The sequence below is a fragment of the Nomascus leucogenys genome, unplaced genomic scaffold, assembly GCF_006542625.1.
Source record: "Nomascus leucogenys isolate Asia unplaced genomic scaffold, Asia_NLE_v1 001005F_60849_qpd_obj, whole genome shotgun sequence".
Lineage (NCBI taxonomy): Eukaryota > Metazoa > Chordata > Mammalia > Primates > Hylobatidae > Nomascus > Nomascus leucogenys.
The window spans coordinates 1-17619 of record NW_022096503.1 but is presented as its reverse complement, the minus strand read 5'-3'; the positions used below and the strand labels follow the sequence as shown (position 1 = coordinate 17619).

At 44.6% G+C, this 17619-nt stretch overlaps 1 protein-coding gene across 1 annotated transcript; it reads left to right on the top strand.

The window, feature by feature from the left end:
- Positions 1-445: 445 nt before the first annotated feature.
- Positions 446-17613, top strand: LOC115833954 (transferrin receptor protein 1-like). The gene is given in 12 exon segments (XM_030808768.1): positions 446-502; positions 2322-2435; positions 3755-3853; positions 4218-4357; positions 6544-6701; positions 7713-7832; positions 9192-9277; positions 9489-9552; positions 13629-13876; positions 15385-15525; positions 16736-16852; positions 16854-17613. Coding segments are annotated over 10 exon segments (1254 nt in total). The 5' UTR covers positions 446-502; positions 2322-2435; positions 3755-3799; the 3' UTR covers positions 16980-17613.
- Positions 17614-17619: the final 6 nt, after the last annotated feature.

Below are 17619 nucleotides of genomic sequence, written 5' to 3'. Positions count from 1 at the left end.
CTTTTTTTTTTGAAACGGGGTCTCGCTCTGTTGCCCAGGCTGGAGTGAAGTGGCACAATCTCTGCTCACTGCAGCCTCTGCCTTCTGGGTTCAAGTGATTCTCCTGCTTTAGCCTCCAGAGCAGCTGGGATTACAGGCGCACGCCACCACGCCCAGCTAATTTTTGTATTTTTAGTAGAGGTGGGGTGGTCAGGTGATCCGCCTGCCTCCGGAAGTGCTGGGATTACAGGCGTGAGCCACCGCATGTGGCCCAAAGGCTTTTAAAGTAAAAATCAAGCTTAAGATTTAGAGGTAAATTTCCTCAAGCCAAATAATGCTAGACATACTAAATGTAAGCTATTGTGTTTTTTGGAAGATGACCTCAGGCTTATTTTAACTTAATCTTTTTAACAGCGCTCAGAACTCGGTGATCATAGTTGATAAGAACAAGAACGGTAGACTTGTTTACCTGGTGGAGAATCCTGGGAGTTATGTGGCATATAGTAAGGCTGCAACAGTTACTGTAAGTAAGACAAAACAGTGCATGAGACTCTTCTCTATTGAATCATTCAAAACTCATCTTTTCTGTTCTTAGGAATTATAAATTTCCTTGTAAAATGTAAATGATCATGAGGTATTTTGGTTTTCAACCCTCTAATGACACAGTCAACATGCATTGTCTTCTCTCTCTAATCACTTTCCCCATGTCCTGCTTATTTTTTCTTTATAGTATTGCTAGCAGCTGACATTATGTATGCCTTTGTTTCCATTAGAATGTGAGCCAGATGAAGAACCATGGGTTAGTTCTATTTACTGCCATGTCGCAGAGCTTTGGAGAATGGCTGACATACATAGTAGTATTTGCTAAACAAATGCTTATCCTCCCTGTGGGGGCAGATGTAAATATCCATCTTGGCTGGGGCCTAGTCTTAGCTTGATTCGTTAATGCTTGATCTTTTTCTGTTTTTGTTTTGAGACAGGGTGTCACTCTGTTGCCCTAGCTGGAGTGCAGTGGCGTGAGCTTGGCTCACTGCAACCTCCACCACCACCCAGGCTCAAGTGAGCCTCCCGAGTAGCTGAGACGTCCAGCTAATTTTTATTTTTTATTTATTTTTTATTTTTATTTTTTGGTAGAGACAGGGTTTTGCCATGTTGGCCAGGCTGGTCTTGAATTGAAACTCCTGGGCTCAAGCGATTCACCACCCTCGGCCTCCCAAAGTGCTGGGATTACAGGAGTAAGCTGCTGCACTTAGCCCTTGATCTTTTTAAATTTAGGCAAATACAGTCAAATTAACACAGAAATAGAGAACAGATAGATGGAATAATTTTCAGCTTAAAAATCACATTTGTGGCTGGGCGTGGTGGCTCACGCCCATAATCCCAGCACTTTGGGAGTCCAAGGTGGGCAGAACACCTGAGGTCAGAGACCAGCCTGGCCAACATGGTGAACTCTACTAAAAATACAAAAATTAGCCAGGTGTGGTGGTGGGTGCCTGTAATCCCAGCTACTTGGGAGGCTGGGGCAGGAGAATCGCTTGAAGCCAGGAGGTGGAGGTTGCAGTGAGCGGAGATTGTGCCATTGCACTCCAGCCTGAGCAACAAGAGCGAAATTCCATCTCAAAAAAAAAAAAAAAAAAAAAAAAATCGCATTTGTAAGTCAGGTGTATCTCTAGTGGATGCCTTTTGGGGCAGGTGCCGTTCTATGTTGACTCCTTGCCTTTCTGGATACTTGTGCTTTATCCCTTTGCCTGGCTGCCTATAAGCCAGGAGTTTAGAGATGGGTAGATTGTTCTGTTAAAGAACATTGAAGATTTTTGTTCAACTTCAAGCTTTCTGTATTGAGGTGCTTGGTTGTTAGTGTCAGTTTGTAGCTGTTCATCTGGACTCTTATTAGCTTAGGAACATAATGACACATCTAAAGTTGGTGTGTGCAAGTCACTTTGTTGTAATAGATGGTGTTTTAATTTTGGGACAGATTTATTATGAGACCTTTCAGTTAAAACCTATTTCTATGATGTCCTCAAGGCTAAGATTGTTCCAGGCCTCCAGTCCCATGACCAGCCTACATAGGCCTCTTTAATCTAAATGCCCTTCAGATGAAAGGCAGCATGGGATGAAAGCATGAAAGACATAGGAGGCCAAAAATCTTGATTTTATTCCAATAGCTCTGACCTAAAAGTTGTAAAGTTTTTTAGAACTCATGTCTTTTTTAGGCCTTGGCCTCCTTTTATTACTTACTTGGGTTGCCTGTCTTAGGTTTGATCTATAAAACTCTTCTGTCTCAAGATTTTAGAGCTGTTCCGACACCATAATGCTCATTAAATCTAATGTCTTTGTTCTAGGGTAAACTGGTCCATGCTAATTTTGGTACTAAAAAAGATTTTGAGGATTTAGACACTCCTGTGAATGGATCTATAGTGATTGTCAGAGCAGGGAAAATCACCTTTGCAGAAAAGGTGAGTATGAGTTATTATAATATTAAATACAGTACTTTGGTATCTTCTCTTCAGGTAAGTGATATTTCTTATTAATATTCTTATATTCTGAAAACCAACAATCTTAAACTCTCATACCAGATACTACAATTTATTAAAATGCTCAACAAATGAAGTTAAGTTCCACTTACCCAATCAGAAGTGCTTAAGTGAAAGCTATTTCTCTGTATAACTCAGTTTTATGCATATACAGAATTCATCTAAAAACATGTTTTATAAAAAGGAAAATTAATAGCCAAACATACACAAGGAACTAGAGTGGAACATATCAAAAGACAGTGGTGATTTCTGCATTTTTAAAAAAGTGGCAGGGCTCACACCTGTAATCCCAACACTTTGGGAGGCTGAGGTGGGAGGACTGCTTGAGCCCTGGAGATTGTGAGATGTGACTTATGCCACTCCAGCCTGAGTGACAGAGTAAGACTCAAAAAAGTGGTTGTCTTAGATGGGGTTTTTGTTATTTTTCTTTTCTTTTTTTTTTTTGAGACGGAGTCTCTGTCACCCTGGCTGGAGTGCAGTGGCGTGATCTCAGCTCACTGCAACCTCCGCCTCCCGGGTTCAAGTGATGCTTCTGCCTCAGCCTTCCGAGTAGCTGGGATTACAGGTGCCCACCACCATGCTTGGCTAATTTTTGCATTTTTAGTAGAGACAGGGTTTCACCATGTTGGCCTGGCTGGTCTTGAACTCCTGACCTCAGGTGATCCACCTGACTCGGCCTCCCAAATTGCTGGGATTACAGGCGTGAGCCACCACTCCTGGCCTTTGTTATTCTTTTTTTTTTTTTTTTTTTTTTTTTTGAGAGGGAGTTTTGCTCTTTCATCCAGGCTGGAGTGCAGTGGCGCAATTTCGGCTCACTGTAACCTCTGCCTTATGGTTTCAAGCGATTCTCCTGCCTCAGCCTCCCCAATAGCTGGGAATACAGGCGCCAGCCACTGCGCCCAGCTAATTTTTGTATTTTTAGTAGAGACAGGGTTTCACCATGTTGGCCAGGCTGGTCTCGAACTCCTGACCTCGTGATCCCCCTGCCTCAGCCTTGCAAGGTGTTGGGATTACAGGCGTGAGCCACCACTCCCGGCCCATTGTTATTCTTATTTTGCAAACAAGCGAGTTAATTTTTCAGGAAACAATTAACAAATTACCAGATAAACAATTTGAAATATTTGGAAGTATTAAAAGTTTAGTCCTCTGTAACCATTTGGCCTTTAGCATAATGTCCAGGATGTATTCTCATTTCGTATAATTAGATCTTCATTTTCCGAGCTTTGTATGTTTTCTTTTAGGTTGCAAATGCTGAAAGCTTAAATGCAATTGGTGTCTTGATATACATGGACCAGACTAAATTTCCCATTGTTAACTCAGAACTTTCATTCTTTGGACATGTGAGTTATTTCTTGAGTAAATCACCGTTTTGAGTTCTTTGAATTGTTCTTGGATTCCTGTATTAGCAGAAATAGCACTGTGTCTTCCTTAAATGCTCTTTTTTCTGGGAGGGTGTTAGCAGTAAGCAAGAAGATAGATTACGTTGACTTTGAGGCTTTATTATTTGTTGCTAAAAGTACTTTGTCAATAGTGCCTTGAATTGAGAATTTCCATGTGCCATGAAAACAGGATTGACATTGCAGAGCCACTCAGATTTTTGAGGCTTCAAGTAAGGCTGGGCTGCAGCCTTATACCAAATCTGAATCTTACAGAGAACTTTTGAGGAAGTCTGTGATGGGGTGAATTGCTCTTTTGTTTTCCTAGGCTCATCTGGGGACAGGTGACCCTTACACACCTGGATTCCCTTCCTTCAATCACACCCAGTTTCCACCATCTCGGTCATCAGGATTGCCTAATATACCCGTCCAGACAATCTCCAGAGCTGCTGCAGAAAAGCTGTTTGGGTAAGTTTTTATTTGAAAGCGGTCTTGCATAGTGAGGTTTTATGATTAGGGAAGAATGGTAATATGTTGATTAAAATGTTAAACATGATTATAATTTTCCACATTTGGGAATTTGGAGGATGGTTAGCTGTTACCTTGGTACAGATAAAAATGAATTTTTCTCTATAAAGAGATCTTAATAATGGACTTTGGACTTATAAACGCAGGAGAATAAGGAGACTTATAAACCTAGTGAATTCCTTGTGCAAGATTCCTGGCATAGCTTCTGCTCAACTACTTCTGTGCTGAAGCACGATGCCTATGGCAACCCATTCAGTTAGTGGAGAGAATCTGTTAGAATTCATATTGGGATAAAATCCTATTCCCTGAAACATCCATTTGTCTGGATTTTTCTCCTAAGCAATACGGTGTGATTCCAGTTACCTTGTCTACAGATTGAGAAGCCTCGCTTCTCATGATGGTCTCCAGAGAAACCATTTGTGGTCATGGCCCGCTCCTCTCGATATCCTCCCTGTAGTTAGTGTCTCTTTTTAAAAACAGAGCCCAGTTCCATTAGAGTCCGTAGCATTAATTTTGATTTGGATGTGGATATATTTATCATTTCCTGTTATTATAGGATGGAGATCTAGTTTCAGACCTTTATGAAAGCATTTATCTCCTGTATGACATAGGCTCTCTGATCCTGTTTCTTTAACATAATTGGATAGTGAAAATATATTCTACTTGATAGTCTCAAATGAAGAACATCAGTATATAAGGAGTATATGAAATACCATGACTGTTGATCATGCTGAGAGGCCTTTAGCATAGGGGAGTGTGTAACATACCATGACTATTGATAATGCTAAGAGGCATTTAGCATGGGAAGGAGTGCATAACATACCATGACTATTGATCATGCTAAGAGGCATTAAACATGGGAAGGAGTGCGTAACGTACCATGACTATTGGTAATGCTAAGAGGCATTTAGCATGGGAAGGAGTGCGTAACATACCATGACTATTGATCATGCTAAGAGGCATTTAACATGGGAAGGAGTGTGTAACATACTATGACTATTGATAATGCTAAGAGGCATTTAGCATGGGAAAGAGTGTGTAACATACTATGACTATTGATAACGCTAAGAGGCATTTAGCATAGGTGATTTTTGTTGACTCATTCTACCTACCACCTGCAAGTCGTAACCAACCTGTGAAGCCAGCGTCCCATCTTATCCTTATGTAGTAGGGGAGTAATAATGTTTCAACCTATATTTATGTAAGTAAGCCCCCTTAGGAGCAGCTATTACTTGGGTAACACAGAGGAATTAGATAGGGGAAGCACAGGATTTTTTTTGTTTTTTTTGACAGTCTCACTCTGTTGCCCAGGCTGGAGTGCAGTGGTGCGATCCTGGCTCACTGCAACCTTCACCTTCTGGGTTCAACAAATTCTGCCTCAGCCTTCCAAAGTGCTGGGATGACAGGCGTGAGCCACCGCACCCAGCTGAGGAATATTTTTTATAACTGAGCTAAGAATGTGTACTATCCTTGTTAGTGGTGACAGTTGGGAAACAAAAATGTATTAATATTCTTTTATATATTAGAAGAACTTCATTTTGAGTCCACCTTGGTGTGTATTCCAAATATAAACTACGTAACTATGTCTGGCAGAAAGGCATAGTTAGAGAAGTGTTTTAAAATATTGCTTAATTAATGGTTTTCAATTGGCTGCCTACAGATCAAAGTAAGACGCAAATGGTTCACCACTAGAGAGGAAGTTTTTTTTGTTTTTGTTTTGTTTTGTTTTGTTTTTTTGAAACAGGAATTGTGCTCTGCCACCCAGGCTGGAGTGCAGTGGCATGATCTCGGCTCACTGCAGCCTCCGCCTCCCAGGTTCAAGCGATTCTCCTCCTCATCCTCCTTAGTAGCTGGGATTACAGGCGCACGCCACCATGCCCAGTTAATTTTTGTATTTTTAGTGGAGTCGGGGTTTCACCATGTTGGTCAGGCTGGTCTTGAACTCCTGACCTTGTGATCCACCTGCCTCGGCCTCCCAAAGTGCTGGGATTACAGGGGTGAGCCACTGCACCGGGCCGAGAGTAAGTTTTGTTTATATGTCCTCTTAATCTAGAACTTCACTGGACAGAAGTAAACCTTGGGCAAGGAACAATAACTCAGAACTTACGCCTGCTTTCTGATTCTAGGAATATGGAAGGAGACTGTCCCTCTGACTGGAAAACAGACTCTACATGTAGGATGGTAACCTCAGAAAGCAAGAGTGTGAAGCTCACTGTGAGCAATGTGCTGAAAGAGATAAAAATTCTTAACATCTTTGGAGTTATTAAAGGCTTTGTAGAACCAGGTAAAGACCCCCCTCCCCGCCCCTGCTTTTGTTTGTTTTCTTTGCTGTTCTGAAGGATGTGGCTAGAGAAGGAGGGAGGGTAGGAATGCTGGCGTGGCTTGGTTTTATGAAGTGCTCAATCTTGTCTGTCCTAAAGTGAATTGTTTATGTGTCAGTTTCTTTTTTTTTTTTTTTTTTTTTTTGAGAAGTAGTTTCACTCTTGTTGCCCAGGCTGGAGTGCAGTGGCGTGATCTCGGCTCACTGCAACTTCTGCCTTCCAGGTTCAAGCCATTCTGCCTCAGCCTCCCCAGTAGCTGGGATTATAGGCATGTGCCACCACGCCTGGCTAATTTTGTATTTTTAGTAGAGACAGGATTTCTCCATGTTGGTCAGGCTCCATGAGGTCAGAGCTTCTGACTTCAGGTGATCTGCCTGCCTCAGCCTCCCAAAGTACTGGGATTACAGGCGTGAGCCACCGCGCCCAGCCTATGTGTCAGTTTTATTGGGAGGTAATAAGGCCCTAGGAAATTCTTGTTAAAAATTGACCATTATGACTAGAAAATCTATTCTAAGTTATTGACTAGACCAGTGATAAGCAAATTTCTTAAGGGGGCAGATAATAAACCTTTTGCAGGCTATCCAGTCTCTCTTTTAGCTGTTCAACTCTGTGGGAGCAAGAAAACAGGCAGACTGTACGTAGTGAATGGGCACGTGGGCTGTAGTTTGCCGGTCCCTGGAGTTAACTTTAAATGCAATAAAATAGCCAACACTTACTAAGAAATAAGTCCTTAGACTTAAGTAGTCAGTAAATATTAATTAGTAGTATAGGAAAAAAGTAGCTCTACTAGTAAGGTAAAATTAATATTCTCATGTGAATTTTTAATTCCCAGAGTTTTTAGTCAGATTTGAAGTAAGGCTCTTTTATCCTTAATACATATACTGCATTTTTACCTTTCTACTGATGTGCTAATTCTAGAAAAGTTTAGAAGCTGATTATGTAAGTTCTTTCTTCCTCTTTTTTCTTTTTTAAAGATCACTATGTTGTAGTTGGGGCCCAGAGAGATGCATGGGGCCCTGGAGCTGCAAAATCCGGTGTAGGCACAGCTCTCCTATTGAAACTTGCCCAGATGTTCTCAGATATGGTCTTAAAAGGTGGAGTACAAATTTTGATTCCTTTGAATATTGGCGCACTACATACAGTTCTAGATGTTATACTGTGCTTTGCTCACTTTGCCTACATTCCTGTGGTTCTCTCATGCTAGACTCTAGTTCTTAAATACAAGGCAGATTGTCTTTTGTTGTAGCTGCCTTTTCCTTTGAAAGAGCTTTCCATAAAGTGTCTTAACTGTGCTAGAAATCACCAGTTTCTTTGAGACAGTGGAGTTATTGAGCCCTAGTGCTTAGTTTGGTGGATCCAGAGTGATAAGGCGGATCATAGTCCCTAAGCAATCTATTTGAAAGCAGTAGCATACCTCTCTACTCATGTACTGAGGCCTAACAGCTATTGAAATTTTATTCTGTTTATTCATTTATTTATTTTTTGAGACAGAGTTTCACTCCGTTGCCCAGGCTGGAGTGCAGTGGTGTGATCTCAGCTCACTGCAACCTCTGCCTCCCGACTTAAAGCAATTCTCCTGCCTCAGCCTCCTGAGTAGCTGGGATTACAGGCACCCACCACCACGCCCAGCTAATTTTTGTATTTTTACTAGAGACGGGGTTTCGTCATGTTGGCCAGGCTGGTCTGACCTCAAGTGGTTCACCCGCCTCAGCCTCCCAAAATGCTGCTAGTGAGCCACCATGCCCCGCCTCTTTTATTTTTGAGGCTTTCTGTCCTACTTGCCACTCTTTCACACTCCTACCCACCCACACATTCAAAATCACGTCACATTCTTGAATCTTTGGGTCATAGGGCAAACTGCAATGCTTAACTTTAATACAGAGTACATTAATGGAGAAAAAGATACACTGAGGGAAGTGGGCAGGGTGGAGGGCAGTGTGATACATGTAACCCCAAAAGGTGTTGTCACAAATGTAGTTTCTCTGCAGACTCTTCCTGTAACTTAAATTTGTGAATTTTTATTTTATTTTAGAATTATTTTTTAAAAATCCAGTGTTTGGATTTACCTCTGAAGATTTTTCTCAAGATGTGCATCATCATGCTTACACTGTTTTCAGTGATCTCTGGGTCCAGAAGTTAAGGAACTCCAAGAATGAGATTGTAAAAGGGTGACTACTGGCCCCTGCTATGTACTCGAAATCTTATTTGCAGATCTGCTGTCTTGCTCTTTATAGGTTACTTTAAAAAAATTATTCCTATTCTTTTATTCTTTTACCTGGGGTCTCAAAAAAAGATTTTGTTACTCTTTTTTTTTCTTTTTTGGCTCAGAAAAAAAAGATTTTGGAATCTGCTATCTTGGAATTAGACCTTCTGATTCATCTTAAGTGGGATACCTTCTATCCTTGTCTGTGTATAACCTTTCCTAAGGTAAAGCTAACTTTCTTCTCTTTCAGATGGGTTTCAGCCCAGCAGAAGCATTATCTTTGCCAGTTGGAGTGCTGGAGACTTTGGATCGGTTGGTGCCACTGAATGGCTAGAGGTATTCTTTATCATCCATTCCCCTATTGGACACCTGAGCTTGTGGGCTTAGGCTGTCATCCAGAAATGATGTTTTTATAGGTTTGATTTTTACCATTTTTGCCTTTGCGTTTAGTCTCAATAGAGTCCAGAATTGAAAATGAATCCCTAATGCTACTGTATGTGATAAATAAACAGATTTATACTTATTAGTGTTTTCCCTTCTCTTCTAGGGATACCTTTCGTCCTTGCATTTAAAGGCTTTCACTTATATTAATCTGGATAAAGCAGTTCTTGGTAAGTATCCCTTTCATTAGCTGTTTATGAATTCAGGTAAACTTTTTTTTTTTTTTTGAGATAGAGTTTTGCTCTTGTCGCCCAGGCTGGAGTGCAATGGCACGATCTCGGCTCACTGCAACCTCTGTCTCCCAGATTCAAGCGATTCTCCTGCCTTAGCCTCCTGAGTAGCTGGGATTACAGGTGCTCACTACCATGCCCAGCTAATTTTTTGTATTTTTAGTAGAGACAGGGCTTCACTATGTTGGCCAGGATGGTCTCGAACTCCTGACCTCAGGCGATCCACCTGCCTCGGCCTGGGATTACAGACATGGGCCTGGCCAGGTAAACTACTTTGAAGTGGAAGAAAGCTTTTTTTTTTTTTTTTTTTTTGAGACAGGGTCTCACTCTATTGCCCAGGCTGGAGTGCAGTGGCACAATCTTGGCTCACTGCAGCCTTGACCTCCTGAGCTCAGGTGATCCTCCCACTTCAGCCACCTGGCTAACTTTTTTTGTAGAGATGGGGTTTTGCCATGTTGCCCAGGCTGGTCTCAAACTCCTGAGTTCAAGCATTCTACTTCAGCTGCCCAAAATGCTGTGGCTACAGGCATGAGCCATCGCCCTCAGCCTGTATCTTAACCTTCCTTTAAATAGTCGGTCAAGTTACACAGTGAGCATGATTGCCTTGTCTAGAGCAGTGGGTAGTTCTCAATGTGGCCCCCAGATCAGTAGCATCAGGAACTGTTACAAATGCAAACTTTCAGGTCCACCTCAGACGTTTGAGTCAATGGGAGTGTTGGTCTAAAAACTGGGCTTTTTGGGCTGGGCGCGGTAGTGCACGCCTGTAATCTCAGCACTTGGGAGGCCAAGGCAGGCGGATCACCCAAGGTCAGGAGTTCAAGACCAGCCTGGCCAACATGGTGAAACCCTGTCTCTACTAAAAATACAAAAATTAGCCGGGCGTGGTGGCAAGCACCTGTAACCCCAGCTACTCAGGAGGCTGAGGCAGGAGAATCGCTTGAACCTGGGAGGCAGAGATTGCAGTGAGCTGAGATGTAGCCACTGCATTCCAGCTTGGGTGACAGAGCAAGACCCTGTCTCAGAAAAAAAAAAAAAGAAGTTATACAAATGTAATTATTGCATGTTCCTTCATTATCATTTTTAACATAGACGTGTTAATCTCAATTAGCTTAATTAGCATTTGAGTTTATTGCTAAAACTTCTTTATGAGTTTTAATAATGAGGCTTGGCTGAGTGTGGTGGGTCATACCTGTAATCTCAGCATTTGGGAGGCCAAGGCGGCTGGATCACTTGAGGTCAGGAGTTCAAGACCACCCTGGCCAACATGGTTAAACCCCATCTCTACTAAAAATACAAAAAAATTAGCTGGGCATCGTGGCACATGCCTTAATCCCAGCTGCTCAGGAGGCTGAGGTGGAAGAATTGCTTGAACCCGGGGGGGCAGAGGTTGCAGTGAGCCGAGATCGCGCCATTGCACTCTAGCCTGGGCAACAGAGCAAGACTGTCTAACAACAACAAAAAATCTGAGGCTGAATTTCTTGAGCGAGTGAGCAGTGGCTATCTATTGGACAGTCCAGCTGAACTGTATTTTCATCAGACTGGGTGCAGTAACTCACATCTATAATTCTGGCACATTGGGTGGCTGAGGTGGGCAGATCACTTGAGGCCAGGAGTGACACCAGCCTGAGTAACGTGCCTAGACTATATCTCTACAAAAAATGTTTTAAATTAAGCTGGCCCAGTGGCATGCATCTGTAGTCCCAGCTCCTTGGGAGGCTGAGGCAGGGGGTCACTTGAGCCAGGAGCTCAAGGCTGCTGGGAGTCATGATTGCATCACCGCACTCTAGCCTGGGTGACAGAGTGACCTCGTCTCAAGGCTGCTGGGAGTCATGATAGCATCACCGCACTCTAGCCTGGGTGACAGAGTGAGGCCTCGTCTCAAGGCTGCAGGGAGTCTTGATTGCATCACCACACGCTAGCCTGGGTGACAGAGTGACCTCGTCTCAAGGCTGCGGGAGCGTGATTGCATCACCACACTCTAGCCTGGGTGACAGAGTGACCTCGTCTCAGGCTGGGGAGCGTGATTGCACACACTAGCTGGGGGGGGGCTCGCTCAAGGGCGGGAGCCGTGATGCATCACGCACTCTAGCCTGGGTGAGAGAGGCTGCAGGGAGCGTGATGCTCAGACTAGCGGGTGAAGGGCCATCTAGGGGGGATTGCATCACCACTCTAGCCTGGGGACAGGTGAGGCCTCATCTCAAGGCTGCAGGAGCTGATTGCATCACCACTCTAGCCTGGTGACAGAGTGACTCATCTCAAGGCTGCAGGGAGCCGTGATGCATCACCACACTCTAGCCTGGGTGACAGAGTGACCTCGTCTCAGGCTGCAGGGAGCGTGATTGCATCACCACTCTAGCTGGGTGACAGAGGACCTCCTCAAGGCTGCAGGGAGCCGTGATTGCATCACCACACTCTAGCCTGGGTGACAGAGTGAGGCCTCGTCTCAAGGCTGCAGGGAGCCGTGATTGCATCACCACACTCTAGCCTGGGTGACAGAGGTGAGGCTGCTGGGGTCTCAGACGGGTGCAGGGAGGCGTGATTGACAGGGCAGTGACGTCAGCCTGGGCTAGCAACTCTAGCCTGGGTGACAGGTGACCTCGCTCAAGGCTGCTGGGAGCCGTGATTGCATCACCACACTCTAGCCTGGGTGACAGAGTGACCCGCTCAGCTGCAGGAGCCGTGATTGCATCACCACACTCTAGCCTGGCGGTGACAGAGTGACCTCGTCTCAAGGCTGCAGGGAGCCGTGATTGCATCACCACACTCTAGCCTGGGTGACAGAGTGACCTCGTCTCAAGGCTGCAGGGAGCCTGATTGCATCACCCACTCTAGCCTGGGTGACAGAGCCCTCCCTCCCCCCCCCCTGGTGACAGAGTGAGGCCTCGTCAAGCTCAGGGAGCCGTGATTGCATCACTGCACTCTAGCCTGGGTGACAGAGTGACCTCGTCTCAACCCCCCCCCCAGGCTGCAGGGAGCCGTGATTGATCACGCGGGGGGGGGGGGGGGGGGGGGGGCATCACCGCACTCTAGCCTGGGTGACAGAGTGACCTCATCTCAAGGCTGCAGGGAGCCGTGATTGCATCACCACACTCTAGCCTGGGTGACAGAGTGAGGCCTCGTCTCAAGGCTGCAGGGAGCGTGATTGCATCACCCACTCTAGCCTGGGTGACAGGGATCTTAAGTGCAGGGAGCCGTGATTGCATCACCACACTCTAGCCTGGGTGACAGAGTGACCTATCTCAAGGCTGCAGGGGAGCCGTGATGCATCACCACACTCTAGCCTGGGTGACAGAGTGAGGCCTCGTCTCAAGGCTGCAGGGAGCCGTGATTGCATCACCCACTCAGCCTGGGTGACAGAGGACCTCGTCTCAAGGCTGCAGGGAGCCGTGATTGCATCACCGCACTCTAGCCTGGGGGGGGGAGGGAGGTGACACACATCCATGGGTGACAGAGAGACCTCGTCTCAAGGCTGCAGGGAGCCTGATTGCATCACCACCAGCTGACAAAGCCTGCAGCTGCCAAGCCTGGTTGACAGAGAGACCTCGTCTCAAGGCTGCAGGGAGTCGTGATTGCATCACCGCACTCCAGCCTGGGTGACAGAGAGACCTCGTCTCAAGGCTGCAGGGAGTCGTGATTGCATCACCGCACTCCAGCCTGGGTGACAGAGTGAGACCTTGTCTCAAGGTATGTTTCATGTATGTTCTCTTTTTTCATTGATAAAGGCCCACACTTCCCAGAGAGAAAAACATACAGCCTTAAGGAATTTGGCTAGAAGTCTATTCAGGGCATATGATACGATAGAACAGGGATTCTGTAGAACGTGGAAGAAACTAGTCACTCTAGGAGTAGGTTAGATTCAGAGAAGTAGCAAGAATGTACTTAAAGCAACAGATAACGAGATAAAATTGGGGTAAATCGGGGTAGGAATATGTTAGAAGCAAGGCGGGAACTGTAGTCACTATTACCTCAATGGCGAAGCCAGAATGTGAGGCTCTTGCTCTTAGAATTCACGTGAGTACCAGAGCCTTGCGTTTTCTTGCAGGACACAGATTATCCTTATTTGGGTACCACCATGGACACCTATAAGGAACTGATTGAGAGGATTCCTGAGTTGAACAAAGTGGCACGAGCAGCTGCAGAAGTCGCTGGTCAGTTGGTGATTAAACTAACCCATGATGTTGAATTGAACCTGGACTCTGAGAGGTACAACAGCCAACTACTTTGCTTTGTGAGGGATCTGAACCAATACAGAGCAGACATAAAGGTGAGCACTGATTCCAATTATGTTTTCATTGCTGAATGTCAAGTATTTTGAAGTGTGAGGTGTTCCTGTGTGTTCCTGTTGGAAGGGTGATTGTAGCCATAGTACATTTTAAAGTGAATTGAGGTAGAATTGTATATAGAATTGGTAACTTGTTTGAGAGAAGTTGGGAGGCTGTGGATTAGGGACCTAGGACAGAGCTCAGCAAGTGTTTCAGAATCCAGAGCAGTGTCGGGTTTTCTGTCACTCATGTCTCCCAGGCAGTCCGTCAGTAGGACACGGAATATGAAGATCTCAGCAAGGAGTTGGGCTGTGTGCCTCTCGGACGTGACACAGATGGAAAGACAGCACAGCTAGCAGGATTCTATCTCGTATTGATCTGCGCATCTAAAATTCAAATAGTCCATTAAATGAAGATAAACAGAGTGAGGTGGTGCATACCCGTAGCACCAACTACTTCTGCTGAGGCAGGAGGATTGCTGGAGCCCAGCCCAGGCAACATAGCAAAATCCCATCTTTAAATAAATTAATAAAACTAATATTAAGTAGCTTCCAGATGGTTTTATGGTACTAGGAGTTGATTTTTAACAGATCTCTTAATTGAAGTAAATCACTGATAACCAAATCTTTTTATATTTTTTTTATTTTTATTTTATTTTTTTGAGAGACGAAGTCTCGCTCTTGTCCCCCAGGCTGGGGTGCGATGACATGATCTCGGCTCACTGCAACCTCCACCTCCCGGGTTGAAGCGATTCTCCTGTCTCAGCTCCCCAGGTGGCTGGGATTACAGGCGTGTGCCACCATGCCCAGATAGTTATTGTGTTTTTAGTAGAGCCGGGATTTTACCACGTTGGCCAGGCTGAAGTGCAGTGGCGAGATCTCAGCTCACTGCAAGCTGTGCCTCCTGGGTTCACGCCATTCTCCTGCCTAAGCCTCCCGAGTGGCTGGGACCACAGGTGCCCACCACCACGCCCAGCTAATTTTTTGTATTTTTAGTAGAGCCGGGGTTTTACCATATTGGCCATGCTGGTCTTGAACTCCTGACCTCAGGTGATCCGCCCACCTCGGCCTCCCAAAGTGCTGGGATTATAGGCATGAGCCACCGCGCCCGGCCTCTTATGTCTTTCTTGAAACTAATTGTAGCTGTTGAAAATGGAACTTAACCAGATGGAAATAACTGGATCCTGAAGTACATTGAACCAAAATGTTCTCCCCTATAGGGACGTTTTCCCCCAAAAGGAGAACTGAACGGGAAACAATATAGTACATAGGAGTATGTAATTATGTTCAATTTCTTAATGAGAATGGTTTTCTTACATGCTGGGCTCAAATATGAGCGTATGTCACAGTCCATAGTGCTTGGAACCCCTGAGCAAGGTGCTTTCGGAGTCTTGAGCTTATCTGCGAGTTCCTTTTATCAGAATCTTACTTAACACATGTTAAATTAGAAAGGCATACAAAAGAATGTCCTTAGAAATAAAACTTCTCATAGTGAATAATGTCTGTTTCAGGAAATGGGCCTGAGTTTACAGTGGCTGTATTCTGCTCGTGGAGACTTTTTCCGTGCTACTTCCAGACTAACAACAGATTTCGGGAATGCTGAGAAAACAGACAGATTTGTCATGAAGAAACTCAATGATCGTGTCATGAGAGTAAGTGAACTTTTGGGAAAGGAGGAACTAAAGTATGTGTAAAATAATTGATAAATCTTGCACTTCTGCAAAGTGGACAAACTCTAGGAGTCTAGAATTCCTTTAAGAAGGGAGCATTAATGGTTTAGCTGTCATTTTCTGTTTCTGCTGTCTAATTCAGACCTTAGTCAAACCTAGTCTTTTTGGAAGAGACTTGCTGTAAACCTTCCATGTACGCTCAATGGGGAAAAGAATCTGAACACATTTAAAGTTTTCATTTGTAAAATCAATCAGTTTCCTTTAAAAAATTTTTTTTTTTTTTTTTGAGACAGAATTTCACTGTTGTTGCCCAAGCTGGAGTGCAGTGGCACAATCTCAGCTCACCGCACCCTCCGCCTCCCGGGTTCAAGTGATTCTCCTGCCTCAGCCTCCTGAGTAGCTGTGATTACAGGTGCCCACCACCACGCCCGGCTCATTTTTGTATTTTTAGTAGAAACGGAGTTTCACCATGTTAGCCAGGCCGGTCTCGAACTCCCAACCTCAGGTGATCCACCTGCCTCAGCCTTCCAAAGTGCTGGTATTACAGGCGTGAACCACTGTGCCCAGCCTCCTTTAGAATTTTAACCTTAGAAGATTAGCATTAGCCTGGTTCTCAGCATTCTTTTTTCCTTACTCTGCTATAGAAAGTCTGATCAGTTGGCTGGGTACAGTGGCTCATGCCTGTAATTCCAGTACTTTGGGAGGCTGAGGTGAGCGGATCACCTGAGGTTGGGAGTTCAAGACCAGCCTGACCAACATGGAGAAACCCCATCTCTACTAAAAATACAAAATTAGCTGGGCATGGTGGTGCATGCCTGTAATTCCAGCTGCTCAGGAGGCTGAGGCAGGAGAGGAGGTTGCAGTGAGCTGAGATTGCGCCATTGTACTCCAGCCTGGGCAACAAGAGCGAAACTCTGTCTCAAAAAAAAAAAAAAAAAAAAAAAGCTGGGCACGGTGGCTCACGCCTGTAATCCCAGCATGAATCGCTTGAACTCGGGAGTGGAGGGTACCAGTGAGCCGAGATCGCGCGTTGCACTCCAGTCTGGGCAACAAGAGCGAAACTCTGTCTCAAAAAAAAATAAAAGTCTGATCAGCATTCTTAAATTTGGGACATTTTACATTTGAAGTGAACAGTTGTTTTACTACAAAAGTCACAGGGCTGTGTAAACTGCCTTGTGTGTTGTTTTCGTAGGTGGAGTATCACTTCCTCTCTCCCTACGTATCTCCAAAAGAGTCTCCTTTCTGTCATGTCTTCTGGAGCTCCGGCTCTCACACGCTGTCAGCTTTACTGGAGAACTTGAAACTGCGGTAAACAAAATAACGGTGCTTTTAATGAAACGCTGTTCAGAAACCAGTTGGCTCTAGCTACTTGGACTATTCAGGGAGCTGCAAATGCCCTCTCTGGTGACGTTTGGGACATTGACAATGAGTTTTAAATGTGATACCCATAGCTTCCATCAGAACAGCAGGGTAGTCTGGTTTCTAGACTTGTGCTGATTGTGCTAAATTTTCAGTAGGGCTACAAAACCTGATGTTAGAATTCCATCCCATCATCTTGGTACTACTAGATGTCTTTAGGCAGCAGCTTTTAATACAGGGTAGATAACCTGTACTTCAAGTTAAAGTGAATAACCACTTAAAAAATGTCCATGATGGAATATTCCCCTATCTCTAGAATTTTAAGTGCTTTGTAATGGGAACTGCCTCTTTCCTGTTGTTGTTAACGAAAATGTCAGAAACCAGTTATGTGCATGATCTCTCTGACTCCTAAGGGCTGGTCTCTGCTGAAGGTTGTAAGTGGTTGCTTACTTCGAGTGATCCTCCAACTTCATTTGATGCTAAATAGGAGATACTGGGTTGAAAGACCTTTTTCCAAATGAGATCTAAGCCTTTCCATAAGGAATGTAGCTGGTGTCCTTATTCCTGAAAGAAACAGTTAACTTTCAGAAGAGATGGGCTTGTTTTCTTGCCAATGAGGTCTGAAATGGAGGTCCTTCTGCTGGATAAAATGAGGTTCAACTGTTGATTGCAGGAATAAGGCCTTAATATGTTAACCTCAATGTCATTTATGAAAAG